Source organism: Brachyhypopomus gauderio, chromosome 1, assembly GCF_052324685.1.
Source record: "Brachyhypopomus gauderio isolate BG-103 chromosome 1, BGAUD_0.2, whole genome shotgun sequence".
In the NCBI taxonomy this organism is placed as follows: Eukaryota; Metazoa; Chordata; class Actinopteri; order Gymnotiformes; family Hypopomidae; genus Brachyhypopomus; species Brachyhypopomus gauderio.
The window spans coordinates 40701095-40726015 of NC_135211.1; the positions used below are offsets into that span (position 1 = coordinate 40701095).

General features: G+C 47.4%; 1 protein-coding gene across 1 annotated transcript in view; it reads right to left on the reverse strand.

Moving 5' to 3' along the window:
- Positions 1-3740: 3740 nt before the first annotated feature.
- The window catches only part of LOC143520653 (NACHT, LRR and PYD domains-containing protein 3-like), a 41840-nt gene continuing 20659 nt past the window's right edge, over positions 3741-24921 (reverse strand). Inside the window, exons 8-12 of the mRNA XM_077013580.1 lie at positions 11979-12155; positions 11054-11230; positions 9062-9238; positions 8683-8859; positions 3741-5430 (exon numbers count right to left, since the gene is read on the reverse strand). Coding sequence (XP_076869695.1) covers positions 5400-5430; positions 8683-8859; positions 9062-9238; positions 11054-11230; positions 11979-12155 — 739 coding nt within the window. The 3' untranslated portion in view covers positions 3741-5399. The remainder of the gene's footprint in view (positions 5431-8682; positions 8860-9061; positions 9239-11053; positions 11231-11978; positions 12156-24921) is intronic.

Sequence of the window (24921 nt, forward strand, 5' to 3'; positions counted from 1 at the left end):
AGCTTCATGGTCCACAATTTTTGCCCTTATTTCACTGTTTTGTCCCCTCAGCCTTACACTACAGTCTTATCCCTCTACACCACAGTCTTACCCCTCTACACCACAGTCTTACCCCTCTACACCACACAGTCTTACCCCTCTACACCACCCAGTCCTACCCCTCTACACCAGTCCTACCCCTCTACACCACAGTCTTACCCCTCTACACCACAGTCTTACCCCTCTACACCACACAGTCTAACCCCTCTACACCAGTCTTACCCCTCTACACCACACAGTCTTATCCCTCTACACCAGTCTTACCCCTCTACACCACAGTCTTACCCCTCTACACCAGTCTTACCCCTCTACACCACAGTCTTACCCCTCTACACCACACAGTCTTACCCCTCTACACCAGTCGTACCCCTCTACACCACATAGTCTTACTCCTCTACACCACAGTCTTACTTCTCTACACCACAGTCTTACTCCTCTACACCACACAGTCTTACGCCTCTACACCACACAGTCTTACTCCTCTACACCATATAGTCTTACCCCTCTACACCACAGTCTTACCCCTCTACACCACACAGTCTTACCCCTCTACACCACAGTTTTACCCCTCTACACCACACAGTCTTACCCCTCTGCACCACACAGTCTTACTCCTCTACACCACACAGTCTTACCCCTCTACACCACACAGTCTAACCCCTCTACACCACACAGTCTTACTCCTCTTCTTGGCTGTTCACACCTGTTCCCCCTAGGTCTATGAGGTCAGGTGATAAATGTTTACTGGCCATACCACGCACAAGATTGAAAACTAAAGGTGATAGAGCGTTTGCAACAGCATCTCCCCGTCTCTGGAACTCTATTCCTTTGCCTATAAGAACTGCAGATTTGGTGATGTCTTTTAAAAAAATTTTTAGGCTTGCATTTGTTTAGTTTTTTCTTATATTTTTATATACATATAGATATTGTTTTACTATTGTTTTTTCTCTTTTATCCTGTAAAGCACCTTGTGATTTTTATCTTGAGAGGGGCTCTATAAATAAAATTTTACTTACTTACTTACTTACTTACTTACATGGCCTTGTCTTTCCATTATGAGACTTTGTGATACTGCAGTGTTTAGTGTCTATAAATGTTTGCCAATGACAGTAGAGGTTCATGAGACGCACATCTGACCTATGGTTGAGACCATCGTTTGATCTAAGCCTTCACCAATTCCCTTTCTTACTGTAACTCAGCGTTTCTCAAAGTGTGGGGCGTGTCCCACTAGTGGGGCACATGGGTATTGCAGGTGGGGCGTGTCCCACTAGTGGGGCACATGGGTATTGCAGGTGGGGCGTGTCCCACTAGTGGGGCACATGGGTATTGCAGGTGGGGCGTGTCCCACTAGTGGGGCACATGGGTATTGCAGGTGGGGCGTGTCCCACTAGTGGGGCACATGGGTATTGCAGGTGGGGCGTGTCCCACTAGTGGGGCACATGGGTATTGCAGGTGGGGCGCGAGCAATTGGAAGAAATGAAATGAAAGAGACCTGTTCATTTTGCATAAGCCCCGGATGTATAAAATGTCTGCGGAACATTGCGAACAACGGCTAGATTCGGCCCCCCTGTCAACAAATCACGTTCGCCACCCCCCGCTCAACAAATTACGTAAGCCAACCACCTTTTGCCATCACTAACAAACAATTTGAATAAAGCGAATACTGACACCTAGTGACCAAGACTTGCAACACCCCCTTACACCAATGAGACTGATTGAACCATATTCCACCTATTTCTGTTACAGTTTTTATTGATTGCTTTGACCTGTTTGAAGAAACTGGGAACCTCTCAGTCTTCCTCATCACCATCTCAGCAGAGCAGAAGACACCTCTTGCAAATGTGTTAACCCATTCTCATTGGATCAACACAGTTTTCACACCCTTTTGCAAAACAGTTAACGCAGATGTCATTCAAGAAGTCCAAACTTCAGGAGTTTAACTTTGGTTACAGAACAGAAACCATAAGCTCCAAGCTCTTAGACACTCCCTGATCATTATGACATCACTGAAAGCACCTGGTTGACACTTCTTCACAGAATATTTAAATTTGCAATCAGTCTGCAGGCCTGTGATGTTCTTTGCAAGCATGGATCGAGGAGGTCTAATGCAGATGAGAGGAAGAGTGAGAGTAAGAGGTAGAGTGGTCAGAGGAAGAGGAGTCCGTGTGCGAGGTAGAGGTATAGCTGGAAGGGCTCAAGTTACCGATGAAATTCGGGCAACTGTGATTGATCATGTTGTAAATCATGGCCTTTCATTGAGAGAAGCTGGACAGAGAGTCCAACCTGTTCTCAACAGAAACACTGTTGCATCCATTGTTAGAGTTTTTCAACAGGAGAACAGGTAATGTTGCTATACAGTATATACAGAAATACAGTATCTGCAGTGATATACATTACTTCGTGTAATTTTGTCCACATTTCATGTATTCTTTATAGAATCGAAAGACTACCAGTCGGTGGTGGTAGAGGGAGAATTTTTAATGCTGAACAGGAGGCAGCCGTTGTCAACATGGTTCTGGCAAATAATGCCATTAGGCTGCGTGAAATCAAGGCAGCAGTGATTGCTGATCAAGGAGTATTTAGGAACATCCATACTGTGAGTGAGGCCACAATTGACCGCGTCCTCAGAAGGAATCAGATGGCCATGAAACAGCTCTATAGAGTTCCTTTTCAGAGGAACTCTGAAGCTGTGAAGGAGGCCAGATGCCAATATGTGGAGGTAAGGAAACACAACAGTACTATACTCGTATGCCTTGTTATATCATGCAGTTACTGTGGAGTGAACTGGAGTCACTTTGACATAATTGTAATTTTGCCTTTGTAATTTTGCCTAGCGAATAATGGAGCTTGAAGCTGAGGGGGCACATCATATCTTCATTTATGTCGACGAAGCCGGCTTCAATCTTTGTAAAGTAAGGAGACGAGGAAGGAACCTCATTGGGAATAGGGCCACTATTACTGTTCCAGGGCAGAGGGGTGCCAATATAACTATGTGTGCTGCCATCTCCAATGATGGCGTCCTGTGCCATATTCCTACCATTGGCCCATACAACACTGAGCGTCTCATAGCATTCCTGAATGCCCTTTATGACATCCTGATCCCACCTCAGGAGCGAGGCCTGTTGAGGCCTGGCATGCCACGGTTCGTGATTATCTGGGACAATGTGGCGTTCCACCACTCTCATATTGTGAATGAGTGGTTTGCAGTGCACTGTCGGATGATGGTACAATTTCTTCCTCCATACTCTCCGTTTTTAAATCCCATAGAGGAATTCTTTAGTGCATGGAGATGGAAGGTATATGATCACCGACCCTATGGACAGATGGCCTTGCTCAATGCAATGACTGCTGCTGCCCAAGATATAGATGCAGAGGCATGTCAAGGATGGATCAGGCATGCTAGACGATTTTTCCCTCGGTGCATTGCACGAGAGAATATTGAATGCGATGTGGATGAGGCCTTGTGGCCCAGGCTTCAAGAAAGAGGAGACTAGAAGAGACAGAAGACTATCACTTGTGGCTATCGCTTATACTCTTATAGTATAGACCTACTATAGTTTTTCGTTGTTTACTGTAAAATTCTGTGTTTTTTCATAATTTCTTACACAGTAATGGATTTTATTTTTATTTCCATGTATTTCTCTGTTGGAATATTTCATTTGTCAGCCACAGTCTAAAAAAATTAACATACTACATACAGTCTACATACAGTCACATATAGACTACAATGACAAGTAACGGTCACTGATTCACACATGAGTGCTTTATTTTGTATTTTGTTGCCCAATGTGTAATGATTGATTGGAGGTGTTTATACACTTGTGTCAAATGTGAGATGTTTGAAGGCTAAATTTGCTTTTGTTGCATATTTTAAAGGTTTTGACACAGGTTTGGCCTTTTGCAAACAAAATGTGTAATTTTGAACACTGTGTCACTGTTTAGGTCTCTGTGTTAACTGTTTTGAAAAATGTGAGTTTGAGTCGACGGCAGCGTCAAAACAACCAATAAAAACTGTATCAATAATGGTTCCTGAGCAATCAGAAAGGTTCCCCGTTCATAAACCATAATTAACCAGTGTATTCGCTACACCCTTATGCGTGTATTATTTGATTTCGACTTCTGATTTTGTTATTTAATTAGGGAAATGTATGTATATATTTATTTTACCTGTTATTTACTCCTTAACAATTTTGCAGTGTTTAGAGCTGTGAGCCCAACTTTTATCTGTTTCAGTGTTCAGTGTTACTAGAATTGTAAGTGTTCAAGCTTTGGCAATACAAATGAAGCAATATTTGTCATGCCAATAAAGCACCCTGAATTTAATTTATTTGAGAGAGAGAGAGAGAGAGAGAAAATGTTGACTGTGTGCGTCTGTGTGAGAGAGAGGATACTGACTGTGTGTGTGTGAGAGAGAGAGGATATTGACTGTGTGTGTATGTGTGCGTGTGTGATAGAGAGAGAGAGAAAGGATATTGACTGTGTGTGTGTGTGTGTGAGAGAGAGAGAGAGAGAAAGGATATTGACTGTATGTGTGTGTGTGTGTGTGAGAGAGAGAAAGAGAGAGAGAGAGAAAGAGAGAGAGAAAGGATATTGACTGTGTGTGTGTGTGTGTGTGTGAGAGAGAGAGAGCATATTGGCTGTGTGAGTGTGAGAGAGAGAGGATGTTGACTGTGAGTGTGAATGTGTGTATGGATCCTTAGTGTAAGATGGCTCGTAGTAAAACAAATAGACCAAGACACCACACAAGTAAGGTTCTTTCGTCCAACACTTTTATATTTGTTTTATGTTCTTTCTGTGATCCAACTCCCTTTTTAAACAACAAACAACTTAGGGAGATTACATTTGGAAGGGCTCGTGTCAACATAACAAACAAAAACAATCTAAACGCCCCCCAACGTTCCTAAAACAAAAGAAATAACCAAATAAACACAAATCATTCATCCCTAACTCCCTATCCTCTCACAAAAACAGGAGAAAAGGATGATTCAAATAAATAGGCACTCACCCCAACAAAATACAAATGAAACAACTTAATGAGAGAACATGGACCCACACAGAGTCTGGTTAGGACTATAACAGCTCATAAGGCACATTAAAACACCTCTTTAGCTCTGAGCACCCAAAACATGTATTAACGTCTCAAATCAGTTGTACTCGAAAAAAGACACAAGTCAGACACAGATCAAAATCCCTACTGTGCAACGGCTTATCAAAGAGGACCGTGTAGTGAACTGAAAACAACACACCATGGCCCACCGTACCAGGAGCAAGTACTCCTTAAAAATTATCCTACTATGGAATCGACACTCCTGTTGTACCGTCGTCTCATCTTCCCAATAATGCAGTACATGTCTTCCATATCATCTTCTTCCTGGCCATCTGGTGAACAACCTGCAAGCACAAAAAAAAGAAAAGCAGGCACGTAACCGTGTGTGTGATAGAGAGAAGGTATTGACTGTGTGTGTGTGTGTGTGTGTGTGTGTGTGTGTGTGTGTGTGTGTGTGTGTGTGTGTGTGTGTGTGTGTGTGTGTGAGAGAGAGAGAGAGAGAGAGAGAGAGAGAGAGAGAGAAGATACTGACTGATACTGTGTGTGTGTGAGTGTGAGATAGAGAGAGAGAGAAGATACTGTCAAAACATCAGAAAAGAATTAAGAAAACTATCAAACCAAAAACACAAACTCCCAAACAATGCAGATTTACGCCTTCAGTACTGTGAAACACGGAAACTCTACAAACGTACACTCAGAATCAAAAAAGCTCAATATACACAACAACAACTGACACTAATTGAGGAGTCCATCAATACAAATATTTTGGGACCACTGGAACACTCTTAATAAATCTAAATCTGAAGAATTGGTTATCCAAAATAGTGACATATGGATAATACATTTTAAGTCACATTATAATAAATTACCCAATACAATACCTGAACAAAAACATATAACTGAAAAACTTAACATATTAGAACGGGCAATAAAACAGTCCCAGAATCCCCTGGACTCCCCCATTACTGAGCAGGAACTTAGAAATAAAATATCTACCTTAAAACCAAAGAAAGCAAGTGGACCTGACGCAATTTTAAATTAAATGATCAAACATACAAGTAATAAATTCCAACTGGCCATCCTCAAACTATTCAACATGATTCTGAGTGTAGGTCACTTCCCTAATATCTGGAATCAAGGACTTGTAACACCGATTTTCAAAAGTGGAGATAAATTCGACCCTAATAACTACAGAGCCCAACATTATTCCACATATATATCAATGAATTGGCCACCATCTTAGAACGCTCTGCAGCACCTGGTCTCACTCTACATGACTCAGAAATCAAGTTTCTGCTCTATGCAGATGATCTGGTTCTGTTGTCCCCCACAGAGAAGGGGCTGCAGCAGAACTTGGACCTGCTGGAGCAGTACTGCCAGACCTGGGCCCTGGCAGTGAACTTGAAAAAGACCAAAACAATAATCTTCCAAAAAAGAGCCAGATCTCAGGGAAGCACATGACATTTCACACTAGGGTCACAAACCTTAGAGTCCTGTACAGACTACAACTACTTAGGTTTGAAGATTAGTTCAACTGGAAACTTCAATCCAGCAGTTAATGAACTGAGAGAGAAAGCACGCAGGGCATTCTATGCAATCAAACTGCAAATTCAAATTCAAATACCAATTCAAATTTGGCTAAAAAAATTCCAGTCTGTCATAGAACCAATTCTATTGTATAGTAGTGAGGTGTGGGGGCCACTCGTAAACCACAATGTTGAACAATGGAACAGACACCCAATTGAGATAATGCACTCTGAATTTTGTAAAAGTATTCTGCACGTCCACAGGAAGACAACAAATAATGCCTGTAGAGCTGAATTAGGCCAATTCCCACTATTACTCAAAATTCAAAAAAGGAGTATTAAATATTGGCTACATGTAAAAACAGTGACTCCCACTCCTACCACTACAAAGCCCTGCAATGCCAAGAGCTGAGCAGAGAGAAGATTCCCCTCACACAGCTGGTCCTGACACTAACCAACACTAACACTGTTCCACATCAGGACCAGACTGGAATACAATCAATCAGGCCAAACCAAAAACACTTAAAAAACAAAACTACCTCACCCATTGGAATGCACAAACACAAGCACAAAACAAAATGCAGTGCTATTTGGCCCTAAAACGACAGTACACTGTAGCGGACTACCTGCTCACAGTGACTGATACTAAACACAGAACCACGTTGACAAAGTACAGACTCAGTGAACACAGCCTGGTCATCGAGACGGGCCGATACAAGAGATCATGGCTGCCAGAGAGCAGAGACTCTGCAGCAGTGTAACAGTGTGACTGTAGAGACAGAGCTGCACTTCCTCACTGAATGTGAAACATTTCAACAAATACATAAGATCTACTTCACAACATTTGGGCTGATTCACCCCAACTTAACTCTCTAATACCCACAAACTCCCCACCCTGCTGGAGAAGAAAAAGAAAGCAGCACTTTAGCAGGGAGATATATGTCTACCTTACACAACATGAGGGACAGTGAGTAGCAAACACACACACACACACAAGCAAACACACACAAACAGACAAACACACGCACAAACGCACACATACATGATTTATATTGATCTATTTATTTCTTCTCCTCTACTTATGAATGAATGAATGAATGAATGTTCAACTTATATAGCGCCTTTCTATATACCCAAGGACGCTTTACAATTTTAACACGGATACAACTCGTACACAACCAATCACAAACCGGCGAGAAGCGGCTTATTTACTTATTTATTTGCTTTCCTTTCTTTTCACTTCTTCAACTTTAAATTCTTCATGTTCAAGTTCATCGTAATTAGAATTGTTCATATTTTTCAATGATTTATTCATGTTGAATGATAACACTGCTTTGGCAATACTGTAACTGAATATGGTCATGCCAATAAAGCTTATTGAATTGAATTGGATACTGACTGTGTGTGTATGTGTGTGAGAGAGAGAGAAAGGATATTGATGGTGTGCGTGTGTGTGTGTGTGTGTGTGTGTGTGTGTGTGTGTGTGAGAGAGAGAGAGAGAGAGAGAGAGAGAGAGAGAGGATATTGACTGAGTGAGAGAGAGAGGACGTTGACTGTGTGTGTGGGTGTGTGTGTGACAGAAAGAAGATACTGACTGTGTGTGTATGTGAAATGAAATGTAAAATATGCCATATTTGTCAATTGTGATTTTAAACTGCAATCAAAATTTGTTCTCCGCAATTACCCATCTGTGCAATTAGAACACACACGCACACACACGCACACACACACACACACACTAGTGATTACTAGGGGGCTGTGGATCACATGTGCCCAGTGCGGTGGGCAGCCCTAGCCCGGCTCCTGGGGAGCAGTTGGGGTTAGGTGCCTTGCACAAGGGCACCTCAGTCATGGCCTCAGGTCTGGGAATCAAACCCACGACCCTCCGGTCACAAGACCAGTTCCCTAACCACCAGACCATGACTGCCACATGAGTGAGTGAGTGAGAGGATACTGACTGTGTGTGTGTGTGTGTGTGTGTGTGTGTGTGTGTGTGTGTGTGTGTGTGTGTGTGTGTGTGTGTGTGTGTGTGTATAATGTGTATAAAGAGTCAGTAAGTCAGTAACTCACTCTAGTTTCTCCAGTGTACAGTGTGGATCCTCCAGTAGAGCAGATAGTTGCTTCACTCCTGAGTCTCCTAGATCATTGTATTTCAGATTCAGCTCTCTCAGGTGTGATGAGGGGTTTGACCTCAGAGCTGAACACAGAGCAGCACAGCCTTCCTCTCTAATATTGCACCTAGACAGACTGTAGAGAGAAAGAGAAAAACTCCTCACACTTACACATCAACACACACATGAACACAAACACAGACACTGTGTGTATTCAGGACAAACATGCAGTGATGTGTGTGTGTGTGTGTGTGTGTGTGTGTGTGTGTGTGTGTGTGTGTGTGTGTGTGTGTGTGTGTGTATAATGTGTATAAAGAGTCAGTAAGTCAGTAACTCACTCTAGTTTCTCCAGTGTACAGTGTGGATCCTCCAGTAGAGCAGATAGCTGCTTCACGCCTGAGTCTCCTGGTTTATTGTGGTTCAGATTCAGCTCTCTCAGGTGTGATGAGGGGTTTGACCTCAGAGCTGAACACAGAGCAGCACAGCCTTCCTCTGTAATACTGCACCTAGACAGACTGTAGAGAGAAGGAGAAAAACTCCTCACAGTTACACACCAACACACACACAGACACTGTGTGTATTCAGGACAAACATGCAGTGATGTGTGTGTGTGTGTGTGTGTGTGTGTGTGTGTGTGTGTGTGTGTGTGTGTGTGTGTGTGTGTGTGTGTGTGTGTGTGTGTGTGTGTGTGTGTGTGTTTGTGTGTGTGTGTGTGTGTGTGTGTAGGAGTGCCCAGATGTGTTCCTGTGGGTGATGCAGGATCTGGTGTTCCTCCATAAAACCATGGGGGGCAACAAATGATGGGTTACCTCAAGAGGTTCCCATAGCAATGGGATAAAACTGACCATTTGTATTTTGGTTATATCAGTGTGTTTGTTTGGCATGTTTAGTCTCATTTTGCAGCTTGTTGTGTGTTGGTAAAGGTTATGCTAACAGGGTAAGAGTTCCATCACTTCCTGAGAAGGTTTGTAGACTTCACCCCAAAGGTGGTTAGCATGTTTGCCTCTCAGCACTGGGGTCTTGGGTTCAAGTCCCTATCTGAGTGGAGTTTCCATGTTCTCCCTGTGTTTGCGTGGGTTTCCTCCGGGGTCTCCGGTTTCCTCCCACAGTCCAAAAACATGGAGGTTAGCTGAATTGGCAGTCCCAGACAAATTCTCCCTGAGTGTGTGTCTGTGTCTCTCTCTCTGTTCAATAAAAACAAGTTGCTGTGTGAGTGTGTGTGCATGAATGTGTGTGTGCTTGTGTGCCCAGTGGTGGATGGTGCTCTGTCACTAGGGTCTGTCCTCTCTCCCCTTCCTGCACCCCATTCAGTCCCCCAGGGGGTTGTGGATCCTGGTAAAGAGTACGCTGTGCGCAATTGGCTGCCGCTTCTCGCCGGTGTGTGTGTGATTGGTTGTCTTTGACTTGTACCTGTGTTAAATTGTAATGCGCCTTGGGAATTCGGAAAGGCGCTATATAAATCGAACATTCATTCATTCATTCTCTCTTTGCTTCCTCTGGGGTCTTGCTCTCTCTCTCATCCTCTTCTGGGTTCTTCTCCGTGAGGCAGCCTGCACCGGTTGGTATCTGTTTCCATTAGGTATTATTGTTACTTTAATCTAGTATGGTTGTTATTGTTTTATATTTTGTTGGTTATTGAAAAAATCTGGTTAATTGTGTAGCCACTGTCTTCCTTGATTATAGCTATACTGGGCCAGATGAGCTCATTATTAGTATCAGTTAAAAGGTAAATCAGTGCTGATACCAATTCCCTCTAAAGTATCCCATCTGTGATATATGTGTGTGTGTGTATGCATGTGTGTGTATATGTGTGTGTGTGTGTGTGTGTGTATATATGTGTGTGTTTGTGTGTGCATGCGTGTGTGTATAGTCAGTGACTCACTCTAGTATCTCCAGTGTACACAGTGTGTGCGTGTGTGTATGTGTGTGTAGGTCTGTGTGTGTGTCAGGGCCGGCGCCACGGGGGGGGCAAAAGGGGGCGTCGCCCCCTCAGGCGAGGTGTCCTGCCCCCTCAATGTAAATAATAAGACCCATTTATTTTACAGCAATCACTACATGGCGCCACCTCAACAATCGTTACACGCCACCCCCCGCTCAACAACTTATGCTCGCCACCCCCCCACCCCCCAACAACTTACGTTCGCCACCCCCCCCCCCCCCCCCCCCAACAACAACTAACGTTTGCCACCCCCCCCAACAACAACTTATGTTCGCAACCCCCCCCCCCCCCCCAACAACTTACGCTCGCCACTCCACTGTATATGTTCTGGCGTCGGCCCTGGTGTGTGTGTATATAGTAAGATAGAGTATTGAATAAGTCAGTAACTCACTGTAGTTTCTCCAGTGTACAGTGTGGATCCTTTAGTAGAGCAGAGAGCCGCTTCACTCCTGAGTCTCCTGGTCTATTGTCGTACAGATTCAGCTCTCTCAGGTGTGATGAGGGGTTTGACCTCAGAGCTGAACACAGAGCAACACAGCCTTCCTCTCTAATACTGCATTCAGACAGACTGTAGAGAGAAGAAGAAAAACTCCTCACACTTACACATCAACACACACATGAACACAAACACAGACACTGTGTGTATTCAGGACAAACATGCAGTGATGTGTGTGTGTGTGTGTGTGTGTGTGTGTGTGTATGTGTGTGTGTGTGTGTGTGTGTGAGAGAGAGAGAGAGAGAGAGAGAGAGAGAGAGAAAGAGAAGATATTGACTGGGTGTGTGTGTGTGTGAGACAGAATATATTGACTGTGTGTGTGTGTGTGTGTGTGAGAGAGAGAGAGAGAGAGAGAGTATATTAACTGTGTGTGTGTGTGTGTGTGTGTGTGTGAAATGAAATGTGCCATATTTTGTCAATTGTGATTTTTACACCCCAATCGAAATTTGTCCTCCGCTTTTAACCCATCTGTGCAGTCAGAACACACACACACACACACTAGTGGTTACTAGGGGGCTGTGGATCACACGTGCCCAGAGCGGTGGGCAGCCCTAGCCCAGGCGCCCGGGGAGCAGTTGGGGTTAGGTGCCTTGCTCAAGGGCACCTCAGTCATGGCCTGTCTGGGAATCGAACCCACAACCCTCCGGTCACAAGACCAGTTCCCCAACCGCCAGGCCATGATTGCCCCCATACACACACACACACATGATTGTGTGTGTATGTGTGTGTGTGCATGCATGTATGTGTGTGTGCATGCGTGTGTGTGTGTGTATCTAATGTGTATGTGTGTATATAAAGAGACAGTAAGTCAGTAACTCACTCTAGTATCTCCAGTGTACAGTGTGGATCCTCCAGTAGAGCAGAGAGCTGCTTCACTTCTGAGTCTCCTAGTTCATTGTCGTACAGATTCAGCTCTCTCAGGTGTGATGAGGGGTTTGACCTCAGAGCTGAACACAGAGCAGCACAGCCTTCCTCTCTAATACTGCACCTAGACAGACTGAGAAGGAGAAAAACTCCTCACACTGTACGCGTACGCACAAAAACATTGCATACGCTATTTTTCACGCAAACGGTCAGATGTACGAAATGTGATTTGAATGTGAGAAAGTGCGTACACCCACGACACCTTCACCTCAGGCGTACGCATGTTTCTAATGTGTTTTCATCAATTAGCGACACTTAGAGCTGATGCATTGAAATTACAACTATTAAGATATCCTTCACGCACACATTGTAGTAAGCCCTTATTAGGGAAAAATAAAGTACATTAATCAGAAAATTAAACAGTAAATTAATCAGACAATTTCACTGCCTTACTGAAATAATCATTCAACATGTTTCCACTTAGCCTAGATTATAAAAACATGCATTAAATGTTGCACTGGAGTTCTTGGGAGATGGCTGCGTTGGCATTACTGGAAGGTATTGATAATGGCTGAATTCACAGAGAGCGTGTTTTCCGTGACCATTATGATTCTTTAGCCCATGATGATGACTGGATTATAAGCCATTTCAGATTTCCAAGAACTGTCCTCATGTGCTGAGTTGGGTGCAGTTTTGGAGAGAGAAACGCGAGGAGTCGCGCATTGCCAGCGACAACGCTCGGCTTCCTGGCAACTGGCTCGTTTCAAAGAGAACTGGCAGCCCGGTCGGGGATGTCCCAGTCATCTTTGAACTGGGCCATGCCAGCTGTTTTGGATGGGATCATCTGCATGTCAGCTAGGTATATAAAGTTCCCATATGAAGCGGTTGACCAGGCAAACATTAAAGCGCAATTTGCAGCGATAGCCGGTTTCCCTAATGTAATCGGAGCGATCGACTGCACACACATTTCTATAAAGGCACCATCTGAGGAGGAATTTGCTTATGTGAATAGAAAGCACTTTAATTCCATAAACGAACAAATAATCTGTGATGCAAAAATGTGCCTTACTAATGTAGTGGCACGTCTGCCTGGATCAACCCAATGATTCGTACATCCTTACAAACAGCATGGTTGGGATAAGATTACAAGCTGGCAGAGTGCGTGACGAGTGGCTTCTTGGTAAGCAACAAAATTTAAGCAGTTAAATAAAAGCATTTGACATTTCCAGCTTAGAATAATTCATTTTAAACATGGGTAATTGTTAAATTACTTAGGAAACAGCGGCTACGGGCTCAAGACGTGGTTGATGTAATCCACAGACTGACCGGGAGTGGAGATACAATTCTCTCCATTCTCCACCCGGTCAGTCGTGGAGAGGGCGATTGGGCAGCTGAAAAGCCGGTGGCGCTGGCTGGACAGGACCGGAGGATGCTCCTGTATCGGCCAGAGAAGGTGTGTCATATTGTGAGGGCATGTGGGGTCCTGCACAATGTTGCGCACAGGTATGCCGTGCCATTGTTAGAGGTGGTGGAGCACCGAGCGAACCCAGAGCCACGACAAATTAATGCGCAGCGCAAATTTTAACCAACTCTTTTATTGAGTCGCTGATGCTAGTGAGCGCATCACTGATATTTTTAGGTGCATTATATTATTCTGCTAGTGTGCATTATTCTGACCCCACAACATTTAAAGCTTCACACACGCTGTCCCACTCAGACCTTTTGCGCTTTGCCGTAATGCCACAACGTGCTAAACAAACATTTTTCCGCACCTCTACCTCATTCAGGAGCGTCTCCACTTTTACATTCGGTGAAGTTCATCTTCTTTCCCCATTTAGACATGGTTTGTGATAGATCAGAGAGCAAACTTCTCCGGTACAGGGCAAATTTAAATAAATTTGCATATTTATAGGGGGCGTGTCACAGTGTGCGCTCAATTCCACGTTGATTGGGATGTACAAAAGAAATTCCGGCGTACGCACAGTTTGATACATCCGGATTTTTATATGCGTACGCCATTTTCTGAATTTGTACGTACGCCAATCTTTAGTAAGAAATCCACGCAAGTCTTTGTACATGAGACCCCAGTTCCTTACCACAGGACCATGACTGCCCCATGTGTGTGTGTGTGTGTGTGTGTGTGTGTGAGTGAGAGAGAGAGAGAGAGAGAGAGAGAGAGGATATTACCTGTGTGTGTGTGTATGTGAGAGAGAGAGAGAGAGATAGAGAGAGAGAGAGGATACTGACTGTGAGTGTGTGTGTTTGTGACAGAGAAAGAGTATATTAACTGTGTGTGTGTGTGTGTGTGTGTGCGCGTGTTGTAAGGATTTGGTGGATTCCTCACGGTTATTTATATATATATAACAGATATGACACGAAACAAATGGAGAACCACTGTCCGTAGTTTATTATTATATTGAAGGTCACTATAAAACGGACGGTTAGACAGAGTCAGTAGTAGCAACTACTAAGTAAGCGAGAGAGAGCAGTAACCATTCACGCAGTATGAACAGAAGAGAGAAGTCCCGCGCGCGTAGGGCAACCACACTTTACGTCATCAAGGGGCGATCATTACATATCCCCCCCACTTAAAATGATGGCTGTCCTCAGACCATAACCCCCAAAACAACTTTACCAGGCATTAGTCATGACAGTGTCAACACAAATAAGTCAAAACACCTTGTACCATTACTGACAGAACTGCCTGCACCATGCGGCTATAGCCCAACACCTGACAACATACAAACAGTATCCCCCTTTTTTTTTCTTTTTTCTTATAAGAACACCTTTCTTAACACTCCAAATACATGACACACGACTGCTAAAACAGAGCAGTTGTACATCGACACCGTACTACATTAGCATGTATCATTAACATTGCACTGTAAACAAAACCTGACATTTTCACTTTTGTTATGAAACTCTTGTAACCCATCAATACATAAAACAACAGAGCTTGTATAACCAAGGAGAATGATAACCGGCAAAAGAAAACATGTCAATATCCAAGTCAAGAAACAAAATGAGGATTTGTGCTATTCCCATCCCAGTTACTGGTGACCCTTGGTGTATGTCTAGGACGGAGAAAATATGAGTGTGTTTCAGCGTAGGTAGGCTGTGTACTGGTAACACCTGCATACAGGGGGTCAGGGGAGTAACTGTGTGTGTTGAAGTTGGTGGCTATATGGGGTGCGAGGAGGGGAACACTGGCATGTGTTGGGGGCATGGAGGCGGGCTGCAAATAGGAGTGTATATCTGTGTGTCTAGGGCGAAGGGAATATGGGTGCATTTGTGGTGGCTGCAGGTGTGGCACTTGAACATCAACAGGGGGTGCGAATGAGTCTACAGCACCGTCAACCGGCGTGTCGGCCATACAGGCAGCCATTGGGAACCGGACCTGAGGCTCAGTCTCCTCTCCAAACATGACGTCAAATCCATACTCCTCCTGTTCATCTGCCAGTAGACCCTCCTGTCCATCAGTCTCCGTCAACTGCACAGGCACGTTCTCCAAACCTTCTTCCTCCCCATCCCAAGTAAAGAAGGGGAGCAGATTACTGACATGGTGAACACCACTCTCTGCCCCATCTGCCACTCTAGTCAGCTTGTAATTCAGGTCTGACATCACCTCAGCAATCCTGTAGGGGCCTTTGTAGAGAGGGGCTAGCTTGGCTGCAAAACCTGCTGAGGCATCGGACCGTGGGTGAGCTTTCATCCTGACTAAATCTGCTACACGGAATGAAACCTCCCTGCGTTTCTTATCATAGTGTTTCTTCTGCATGGTCCGACTACTTGCCAGGGCTACCTTCACATGTTCATTTGCTTCCCGCAAGGCTGAGGTGAGCTCTATCTTGTAATCGTCAACAGAGTCGGCCATGGATCCCGGACTCGGAGAGATCCACAAATCAAGGGGTGTGTTCAAGTCCCTGCCATATAAGAGATACGCTGGGGTGTCTCCCGTGCTCTGGTGCGGAGCAGTCCTCAATGCAAAAGAGATCAGGGGCAGCTGAAGGTCCCAGTCTCTGTGTCTCTGTCCTACATACGATCGGATTGCAGTCTTGATTGTGCGGTTAACACGTTCCGTCTGATTAGACTGTGGGTGGTATGCTGTAGTCAGTCTGTGATCTGAGCCCAGTGCCGAAACGACTGCCTCAAAAAAGTCACTCACAAACTGAACACCTCTATCTGAGACCAGGTGGGTGGGAGCTCCATGTCTCGCAAACACTTCTGAGACGAACCTCCGTGCTGCAGTTGCTGCTGTGGCCTCTTTAATGGGGCAGATTTCCACCCATTTAGTAAAGTAGTCAATAAAGACCAAAATATATTCATTTCCACGGCCAGACCTGGGAAGAGGGCCCATGAAATCAACACCTGCAAACTCCCATGGGTAAGTAGCTACCACGGGCTTGAGATATCCTCCCGGTCTCTGGTTAGTTGGCTTTGAAAGTTGGCAAGACACACAAGAGAGCACATATCTCTTAACATCCCCCCGCATGCCAGGCCAATAGACTCGCTTCTGCAAACGCCCCAGGGTCTTCATCACACCCAAATGTCTAGCCATTGGGTGGTCATGAAAGTAACTCAATAGGGTTCCCCTCATGGCCTCTGGCACATAAAAACGTAAGTCCTTGTCTTGGTGCAGTCGGCAGGAAGCCCTCTTATCTATGTAGTATACCACACCCTCTTGAACACAGAAGTCTGGCGAGTCCACGCAGGAGCCATTTTCCAAGTCAGTGTAGAGTGCTGAAATTACTTGATCAGCTTGCTGGAGCTCTCGTAGTTGTGCCTTGTCCTCCAATACCACTGCTGGCTGATGCCTGGGGTTAAGTGAGGCGACTGTAGCATAGGAGGGTAACAGGTCCACTGGCTCGGTCGGAACGCTAGCTGGATTTCGTGACAAGGCGTCTGGTACCAAATTGGCCGAGCCAGGCCTGTGTATGACCTCAAAGTCAAAGTCCTGTAGCCTCAAACACCATCGTGCCAGCCGGCCTGAGGGGGAGGGTCTGGTCATCAACCACCTTAAGCTATTATGGTCTGTCACCACAGTGACACCAGAGTCTTCAATGTATGGTCGGAAATGTTCCAGAGCCCATATCACCCCTAAACATTCCCTTTCCGAAGTAGAAAATTGGCGCTCAGACTTGTGTAGTGTCCGGCTCGCAAATGCAACCGCTCTGTCCAAGCCATCCTCACCGTTTTGGGTCAGAGCAGCCCCAAGGCCTACATCACATGCGTCTGTGTGCACCGTAAAAGCTTTGTTAAAATCAGGTAGCACTAGGACAGGCGCGCTGCTCAGCATCTCCTTTAAGTGCCCAAATGACTCCTGGCATGCTTCGGACCACACAAACGGGACATCTTCCCTCATGAGGGCAATCATTGGTTCGGCAATGCGGGCATAGCCTGAGATGAACCTCCGGTAGTAACTTGTCATCCCCAGGAATTGGCGTACATTTTTAACAGTCTTGGGAGTGGGAAATTTGCTGATGGCTTCCACTTTACTTTCATCTGGGCCAATGCCTCCAGGAGTCACAAGATAACCCAAGTAAAGCAACCTCGGGGTGCAAAAATGACATTTCACCATCTTCAAGGAAAGGCCAGCCTCTGACAAACGCCCCAGCACCCTACCAAGGTCAGACAAGTGTTGTTCAAAGGATGGGGAGGCCACAACAATATCATCAAGGTACACCATGCAACAATTATGTGTGAGCCCTGCCAAGACTGTGTTCATCAACCTTTGGAACGTTGCTGGCGCATTCGACAAGCCGAAGGGCATGACCTTAACCTGATAGAGTCCTTTGTGAGAAACAAAAGCAGTCTTTGGTCTTGAGTCAACAGCAACTGAGACCTGCCAATAACCCCGTGCAAGGTCCAACGTGGAAATGAACTTGCCCCGCGCCAAAAAATCTAGCGAGTCGTCCCCCCTTGGAAGTGGATATGAATCTCTGACAGTAGTTTTGTTGACTTTACGAAAATCGACACAAAATCTAGGGTCTGCCCCAGGTTTTTCAACTATTACAATTGGAGAGGCCCAGGGTCCTGAGGCAGGTTCGATAATGCCATCCTCCAACATTTTGCTAATCTGCTCTTCAATAATCTTTCTTTTTCCTGGCGAAGCACGATACGGAGGAAGGCACACCGGTTTTGCTGTCCCTGTTTCTATCACATGCTCCACCAAGGAAGTACGGCCCAGCTTTCCCCCAAAGAGGTGTGAGAAGTCTCTTAACAGGTTTGCCAACTTGTCTTTGTCTGCTGGGGACAGAGCCGCGACTCTACGCGACTCTAGCTGCTCTACGACAGGGCCGATGTCTGGTTGCTCCTCACTAAAAGTCAGACAGGCTACATGTCCTTCCAAATCCTCAAACTGCTCCTCTAACAAACAAAGGTCTGGTGCTGAAGAGGCATTGTCTCCTACCCTCACACTTCCTGTCGCTGGGTGAATGTGTACATCTGCCTGAATCATGAAATCTGTCCCTAAAATAATGGGGCAAGACAGGTCTGGGATTACAGCGAAACGATGAGTAAATGTTTGCCCCAACAACAGGACAGGCAGCCACACAACGCCAGATGGATTGCATTGCTTTGAATCAGCCAGCTCCAGGGGGGGAAAAGTCCACGGGAGAACAACATCGTCCTTTATCCCACATTTCCCAAGAGTGGATGGATGGACCGCCGAGATGGATGCCCCAGTATCAAGGGTGGCCTGCAATGACACCTGGTTGACAACCACGATGGATGTCAGTGGGGTACGCTTCGCCTTCCTCGAGCCAGCCTGCACAGACCCTACCTTGTGAGAACTCTCTGACTGTTGTGGCCTAGACCCTGACTCAGCCTCCTGCCTAACGTCACGAGGTCTTTGAAACCTGCGTGGTCGAGCTCCCGTGTCACCTTTAGGGTCCACAGCAGTGATTGGAGCATTCAAAGCCCCCTGACCAGCCACAGACGAACGTCCGCTAGACTCAGCATTAACATTCTGCCTAGACATCTTACAATTACCACAGTTGCATACAGTGACACCAGGAGTCAAGCACTTATAACAGTGCATATCCTGGCGTGACGGCGTCACCGGAATTCTGGTAGACGAAACCGGCCCCAAAGCAGCATGTAGCTCATGGGCCGTCAGCAGTAACTCTGTCAAAGTGGTAGGAGCAGTGGCATGAAGTGCTAGCCTAAACTGGTCTGAGACATGTCGGCTGATCACCCCAATCTGTTCCTGTTCAGAAGGTGGTTGTTTCAGTCATCTGAACTCAGTCACTAAGTGAGCAACAAACGTGGGAAGTGGCTCATTGACGGCTTGGACTCTGTCCAAAATGCCCCTCCAGATTTTCTCTTCATTGTCTGTTGGTAGGAACGCCTGACGGAATAGACCTGAAAAATGACCCCAAGAGAGTAGGTGGGGCTGCATGGCACAGAACCACTTCCGAGGCTCTTTTTCAAACAGGCCTGTCAACTCAAGGAAGAACTGGGAATCAGACAAGCCGAGTGTGGACTTGTACAAGGAGACTGACTGTAGCCATTCCTCAGGATCGACAGACATACCCCCATCAAACTTAGGTGGGACGAGGCCAGGAAGATGAGCTGTGTTAGCAGTAGCTTGTTTTGTGTGTGTTTATTTCCTGTTCCTGTGAATTGTCAGTGGACTGGTCATCACGAATGTCATGACTGGGAAGCGTACGTGTTGCAGGGGTTGAGGTAAACATTGGGCGAACTTCTGTGTTAGGTCTGCATGAGTGTTGAGAATTATGATCTTCAAATTGCTGCAGTAAGCTGTGTTGCAAATCAATATGTAACGACGGTGGTAGGGACGCACACACCGTGTTAGAGAGAGCGAGAGAGAGGTGGAACCAAGTGCCACAATAAATAACAGAACTAAAAGGAGCGCCTGAATAAATGCGGACTGCTCAACGCGTAAAAAGAAATAAGGCAAAAACAAGGACGTCAGGGGAAGGAGCTGACTAATAGCAAAAAGGCTATTCAAACAAAAACCCTTCCCATACGAACAGCAACGGGATAGGAAGGTAAACAGGTTGAGGAAAACTTGAGGGAGGTCAGTAAGGGACGCAGGAGAGGACTTGAAAAAAGACAGAGAAGAGAGAAAAGAGAGATAGGTGGCGAGACACCTAAAGAGGCAAACGCTGCAAAACAGAGTAAGAGAGAGGCTGAGAGCGTAACGGCATAACCACAACGAATCAGCAATGATCCGTCTCCACTGGCTTCCTTAAGAAGCCATGGCAACAGGTGAGACAGATCATTGCTGATTGCGCTGCTGGAGTCTAGGACTGGCTCGGTTGCCCCTTGTGGATGTAGATGGCACGGCATCCGAGCCAGCCCTGACAGAGCCCCCCCCTCTAGGCCCGAGACCCCGCGGGCCCAGAGCGACAGCCCTGTCACGACGGAAGTCACGAATAAGAGAGCGGTCGACAACCCGAGAGGCGGGGACCCACGACCGTTCCTCGGGCCCGTAACCCGCCCAGTCAACGAGGTACTGGTCCCGACCACGAACACGGCGGTGATCCAACAACCGAGAAACGGTGTACACCGGACCGCCGTCAACCATGCGGGGAGGCGGCGGGGCCGGAGCACGGGGCATGTGACACAAAACAGGGCGGAGACGCGAGACGTGGAACACCGGATGGACCCTCATGGAAGGAGGGAGCAGCAGCCGGTAAGAGACGGGATTGATCCGCCTGTCCACCTTGAAGGGACCCAGGAACCGAGGGGCCAGCTTCTTGGTTCCACCACGGACCGGCAGATCCTTGGCGGAAAGCCAGACCCGCTGCCCGGGGCGGAAAGACAAAGCCGGAAGACGGTGCTTGTCAGCGTTGCGACGGTAACCGGCTGAGGCAGACAGAAGGGCCCTACGGGCCTTACTCCACGCCAACCGGCACCGCCGCACCAAGGCACGGGCACCCGGAACCGCCACCTCGTCCTCCTGGTCAGCAAACATAGGAGGGGCATAGCCATAGAGACACTCAAAAGGTGACATCCCGAGGGCAGAGTGCCATAGGGTGTTGTGGGCGTATTCGGCCCAGAGGAGCTGGTCAGCCCAGGAGGAGGGGTTGGAGGACGCCAGGCACCTGAGAGTCTGCTCCAGGTCCTGATTGGTCCTCTCGGTCTGACCGTTGGTTTGGGGATGGAAACCCGAGGACAGACTGGCCTTGGCGTTAAGCAGACCCAGAAAAGCCCCCCAAAACCGGCTAGTGAATTGCGGCCCACGATCGAAAACCACGTCGACGGGGAACCCAAAATGCCTGACAATATGGTGCAGGAAGAGCGAGGCGGTCTCTTTGGCAGACGGGAGCTTGGGGAGGGCTACGAACCTAGCTACCTTGGAGAACCTGTCCACGATAACTAATATGGTAGTGTTGCCACGGGAGGGTGGCAACCCCGTAACGAAGTCTAAAGAGGCGTGAGTCCAGGGCCTGGATGGAATAGGCAGGGGGCGAAGAAGACCCGAGGGCTTAGAGTGGGTCGTTTTATTTTGTACGCACGTGACACAGGTCGAAACGAAGTCGCTAACGTCCTTATCAATCCCCGGCCACCAAAACCGTCTACGAATAAGTTCTGCCGTACGACGAGAGCCAGGATGCGCAGCAAAGGGTGAGTTGTGACCCCATTCCATGACCTTCTTTCGCAGGTTAGGGTGGACAAAGAGACGACCCGATGGCTCACCACCTGGGCCAGGATCGGCTGCTAACGCCCGTTTAACGGCGGTCTCGACCTCCCATTGAATGGGCGCAACGATTTTGGAGGCGGGAATGACCGTACCGGGCTCGGTGGAGTCGGGGGGTGTCTCCCATTGATGAGAGAGAGCATCGGGCTTAACGTTTTTAGTCCCTGGGCGATAGGAGAGGGTAAACTCGAAGCGCCCAAAGAAAAGCGACCACCTGGCCTGACGGGGATTGAGCCTTTTGGCTTGCTGGAGGTAGGCCAAGTTCTTGTGGTCTGTCCACACAAGAAATGGGTGCTTGGCCCCCTCCAGCCAATGCCGCCATTCTTCCAGGGCTAGCTTTACAGCCAAGAGTTCCTTATCACCCACATCGTAATTACGCTCGGCAGGAGACATACGGTGTGAGTAATAAGCACAAGGGTGGAGCTTAAGCGGCGTACCCGTTCTCTGGGAAAGGACGGCCCCAACCCCGTAGTCAGACGCATCGACTTCCACCACAAACGGTAGGTCGGGGTTAGGCATGCACAGAACAGGCGCCGAGGTAAACTGCTCCTTGAGCTTATCAAAAGACTTCTGGGCCGCAGGAGACCAGACAAAGGGACCCGGAGTTTTCTTGGTAAGCGCAATGAGGGGACCAGCCAGAGTGCTGTAGTTCTTTATAAAGCGACGGTAGAAATTAGCGAACCCCAAGAACCGTTGAACCAAACGAAGCGATGTGGGAATGGGCCATTCGGCGACTGCTCGGATCTTAGCAGGATCCATGGCAAGAGCGTTTTGGGCTGTTCTGTAGCCCAAAAAGGCCACCTCCTGGACGTGAAACAGGGATTTTTCTAATTTAACGAACAGGTGGTTCTCCAACAGAAGTTGGAGAACCCTCCTGACGTGTTTGACGTGCTCAGACCGTGAACTACTGTAAATGAGGATGTCGTCCAGATACACGAAGGCGTACCGGTCGAGAGCCTCATGCAACACCTCATTAATAAGTCTCTGGAAGACAGCCGGGGCGTTCATCAGACCAAACGGCATCACAAGGTACTCGTAGTGATCCGATGGTGTGATGAAGGCTGTCTTCCACTCATCCCCCTCTCTGACCCTCACTAGGTTGTAGGCACTCCGAAGGTCTAGCTTAGTGAAGATGGTGGCTTGTTGGAGTGCCTCAAAGGCCGTTGACATAAGTGGCAGGGGGTGACGGTCTTTGACTGTTATCTTATTGAGACCCCTGTAATCAATGCACGGCCTCAACCCACCATCTTTCTTGCCGACAAAGAAAAAGCCAGCACCGGCTGGAGACGTGGAGGGCCGTATGAACCCAGCGGCTAATGCCTCCTGGATGTACGTTTCCATGGCTCTTCGCTCGGGGGCGGCCAAAGAGAAGAGACAACCCCTAGGAGGACTAGACCCGGGAAGTAGGTCAATGGCGATGTCGTAAGACCTGTGAGGCGGAAGAAAACTGGCCTTCTTTTTGCTGAACACCGCTTGGAGGTCGTGGTACTCAGCAGGGACAGAGGACAGGTCAACGATCTCGACCGGCTTTTCAGCAGAAGAAGCAGGGAGGCTCTTACGACATGTGTTTTTGCACATAGCACCCCAAGACCCGATACTGCGCGAGAGCCAGTCTATGTCAGGGTTGTGTCGTTGTAGCCATGGAAACCCTAGTATGAGCGGCATGTGAGGGGCGCTGATGACATATAGGGTGACTAACTCAACGTGCTCCCCGACGTGCATCTCCAGCGGTATGGTTTGGCGGTCGATACCGCCGGAGATAAGGGCGCGGCCGTCCACCGCGGCGACAGCGAGGGGTTTTTCAAGGCGAACCAGAGGGATTTGTAATTCCTGCGCTAAAGAGCTGTCGATAAAATTTGCCGCGGCACCAGAATCAATAAAAGCCATAAAGCGCTTTTCCTGTGATTTATGCCACGACAATGAAACGTGAATGGATAAACCGGTTGTGGGAGGACTTGTGTTACGACCCGCCAGAGCCTTCCCGTCTACTGGTGGGTCATGTCTTTTCCCTGCAGCTCGGGGCATTTGGTACGTTGGTGTCCCCCGCCCCCGCAGTACAGACACCGCCCCCCCCTGTAAACGCGCCTGTCTTTCCTGCCGTGACAGGCGTGTATGACCGAGCTGCATGGGTTGCGGTTCACTACTGGGATTATTGGTTTCACCGGACTGCACAACGTCAGGCATGCGGGGTGTTTCGCGATGGTAATGCTTCTTGGTGTTTTTGCGCTCGCGCTGGCGGTTATCGAGCCGTACCGTCAGGCTGATCAGCGTTTCTAGATCAGACGGAGGGTCGCGGAGAGCTGGTTCGTCCTTCAACTCCTCCGTTAGCCCTTCCAAAAACACGGACATGAGAGAGTCCGAACCCCAACCACTTTCGGCCGCCAACGTGCGAAACTCTATGGAGTACTCTGCTACGGACCGATTTCCCTGCTTGAGACGCAGAAGCCGCTGACCGACAACCCCGCCCGACGAGGGATGGTAGAAGGCTCCTTTCATGGCCCGGGAGAAGCTATCGTAAGTAGCACAAACTTCGTTCTGTTTTTCCCATACGGGGGTTGCCCAAGCCAGGGCTTTGTCTGTAAGTAAGGCTATCACGTATGCTATTTTTGCGCGCTCGGTAGGGAAGCGTAGAGGTTGCTGTTCGAATACAAGCGAACACTGTAGTAGAAAACCCCTACACCCTTCGGGATCCCCTGAATAGCGAGCCGGGGCGGGGAGAGTAGGCTCGAAGTGCCGCGGGGCTGCTGCGGGTTCGGCTGGGCTTGCGGGAGGCGGATCCCGATGAGCGGGAGACGGGTTACTTAACACTAGAAGTCCCTGAAATTTCAACCACCCCCCTGAAGTCCCAAAAGAGGGTCCAAAGAACCTTAGTCCAAACTGACACCTCTGGTGGCTCCAATTAACATCCATTCATTTGCAAAAGTGCCCATTGCCTGAGGAATCAGCAGGGGGGAGAAGAGCTGAACTTGCCTCCAGTGTTATGTAAATGAGGCGTGTGTCAGGTATGGGTGGTTCCTGCTTAAAGCTTGCACCTCCTTGACTGCCATATGAGACTGTGCAAGATCTCTTGCAATAAGTCTCCTCATCTACAGAACCATATGTTTGAGATTTGATTTGTGAAAGGTTGAAATAATGTGAAATTGACACAAACATAATATTTGAATTATAATGGCATATAGGTGGCATATTGATTAGTCAAAATGGCTCTGATATTTTTAACCTTATTTTAAGT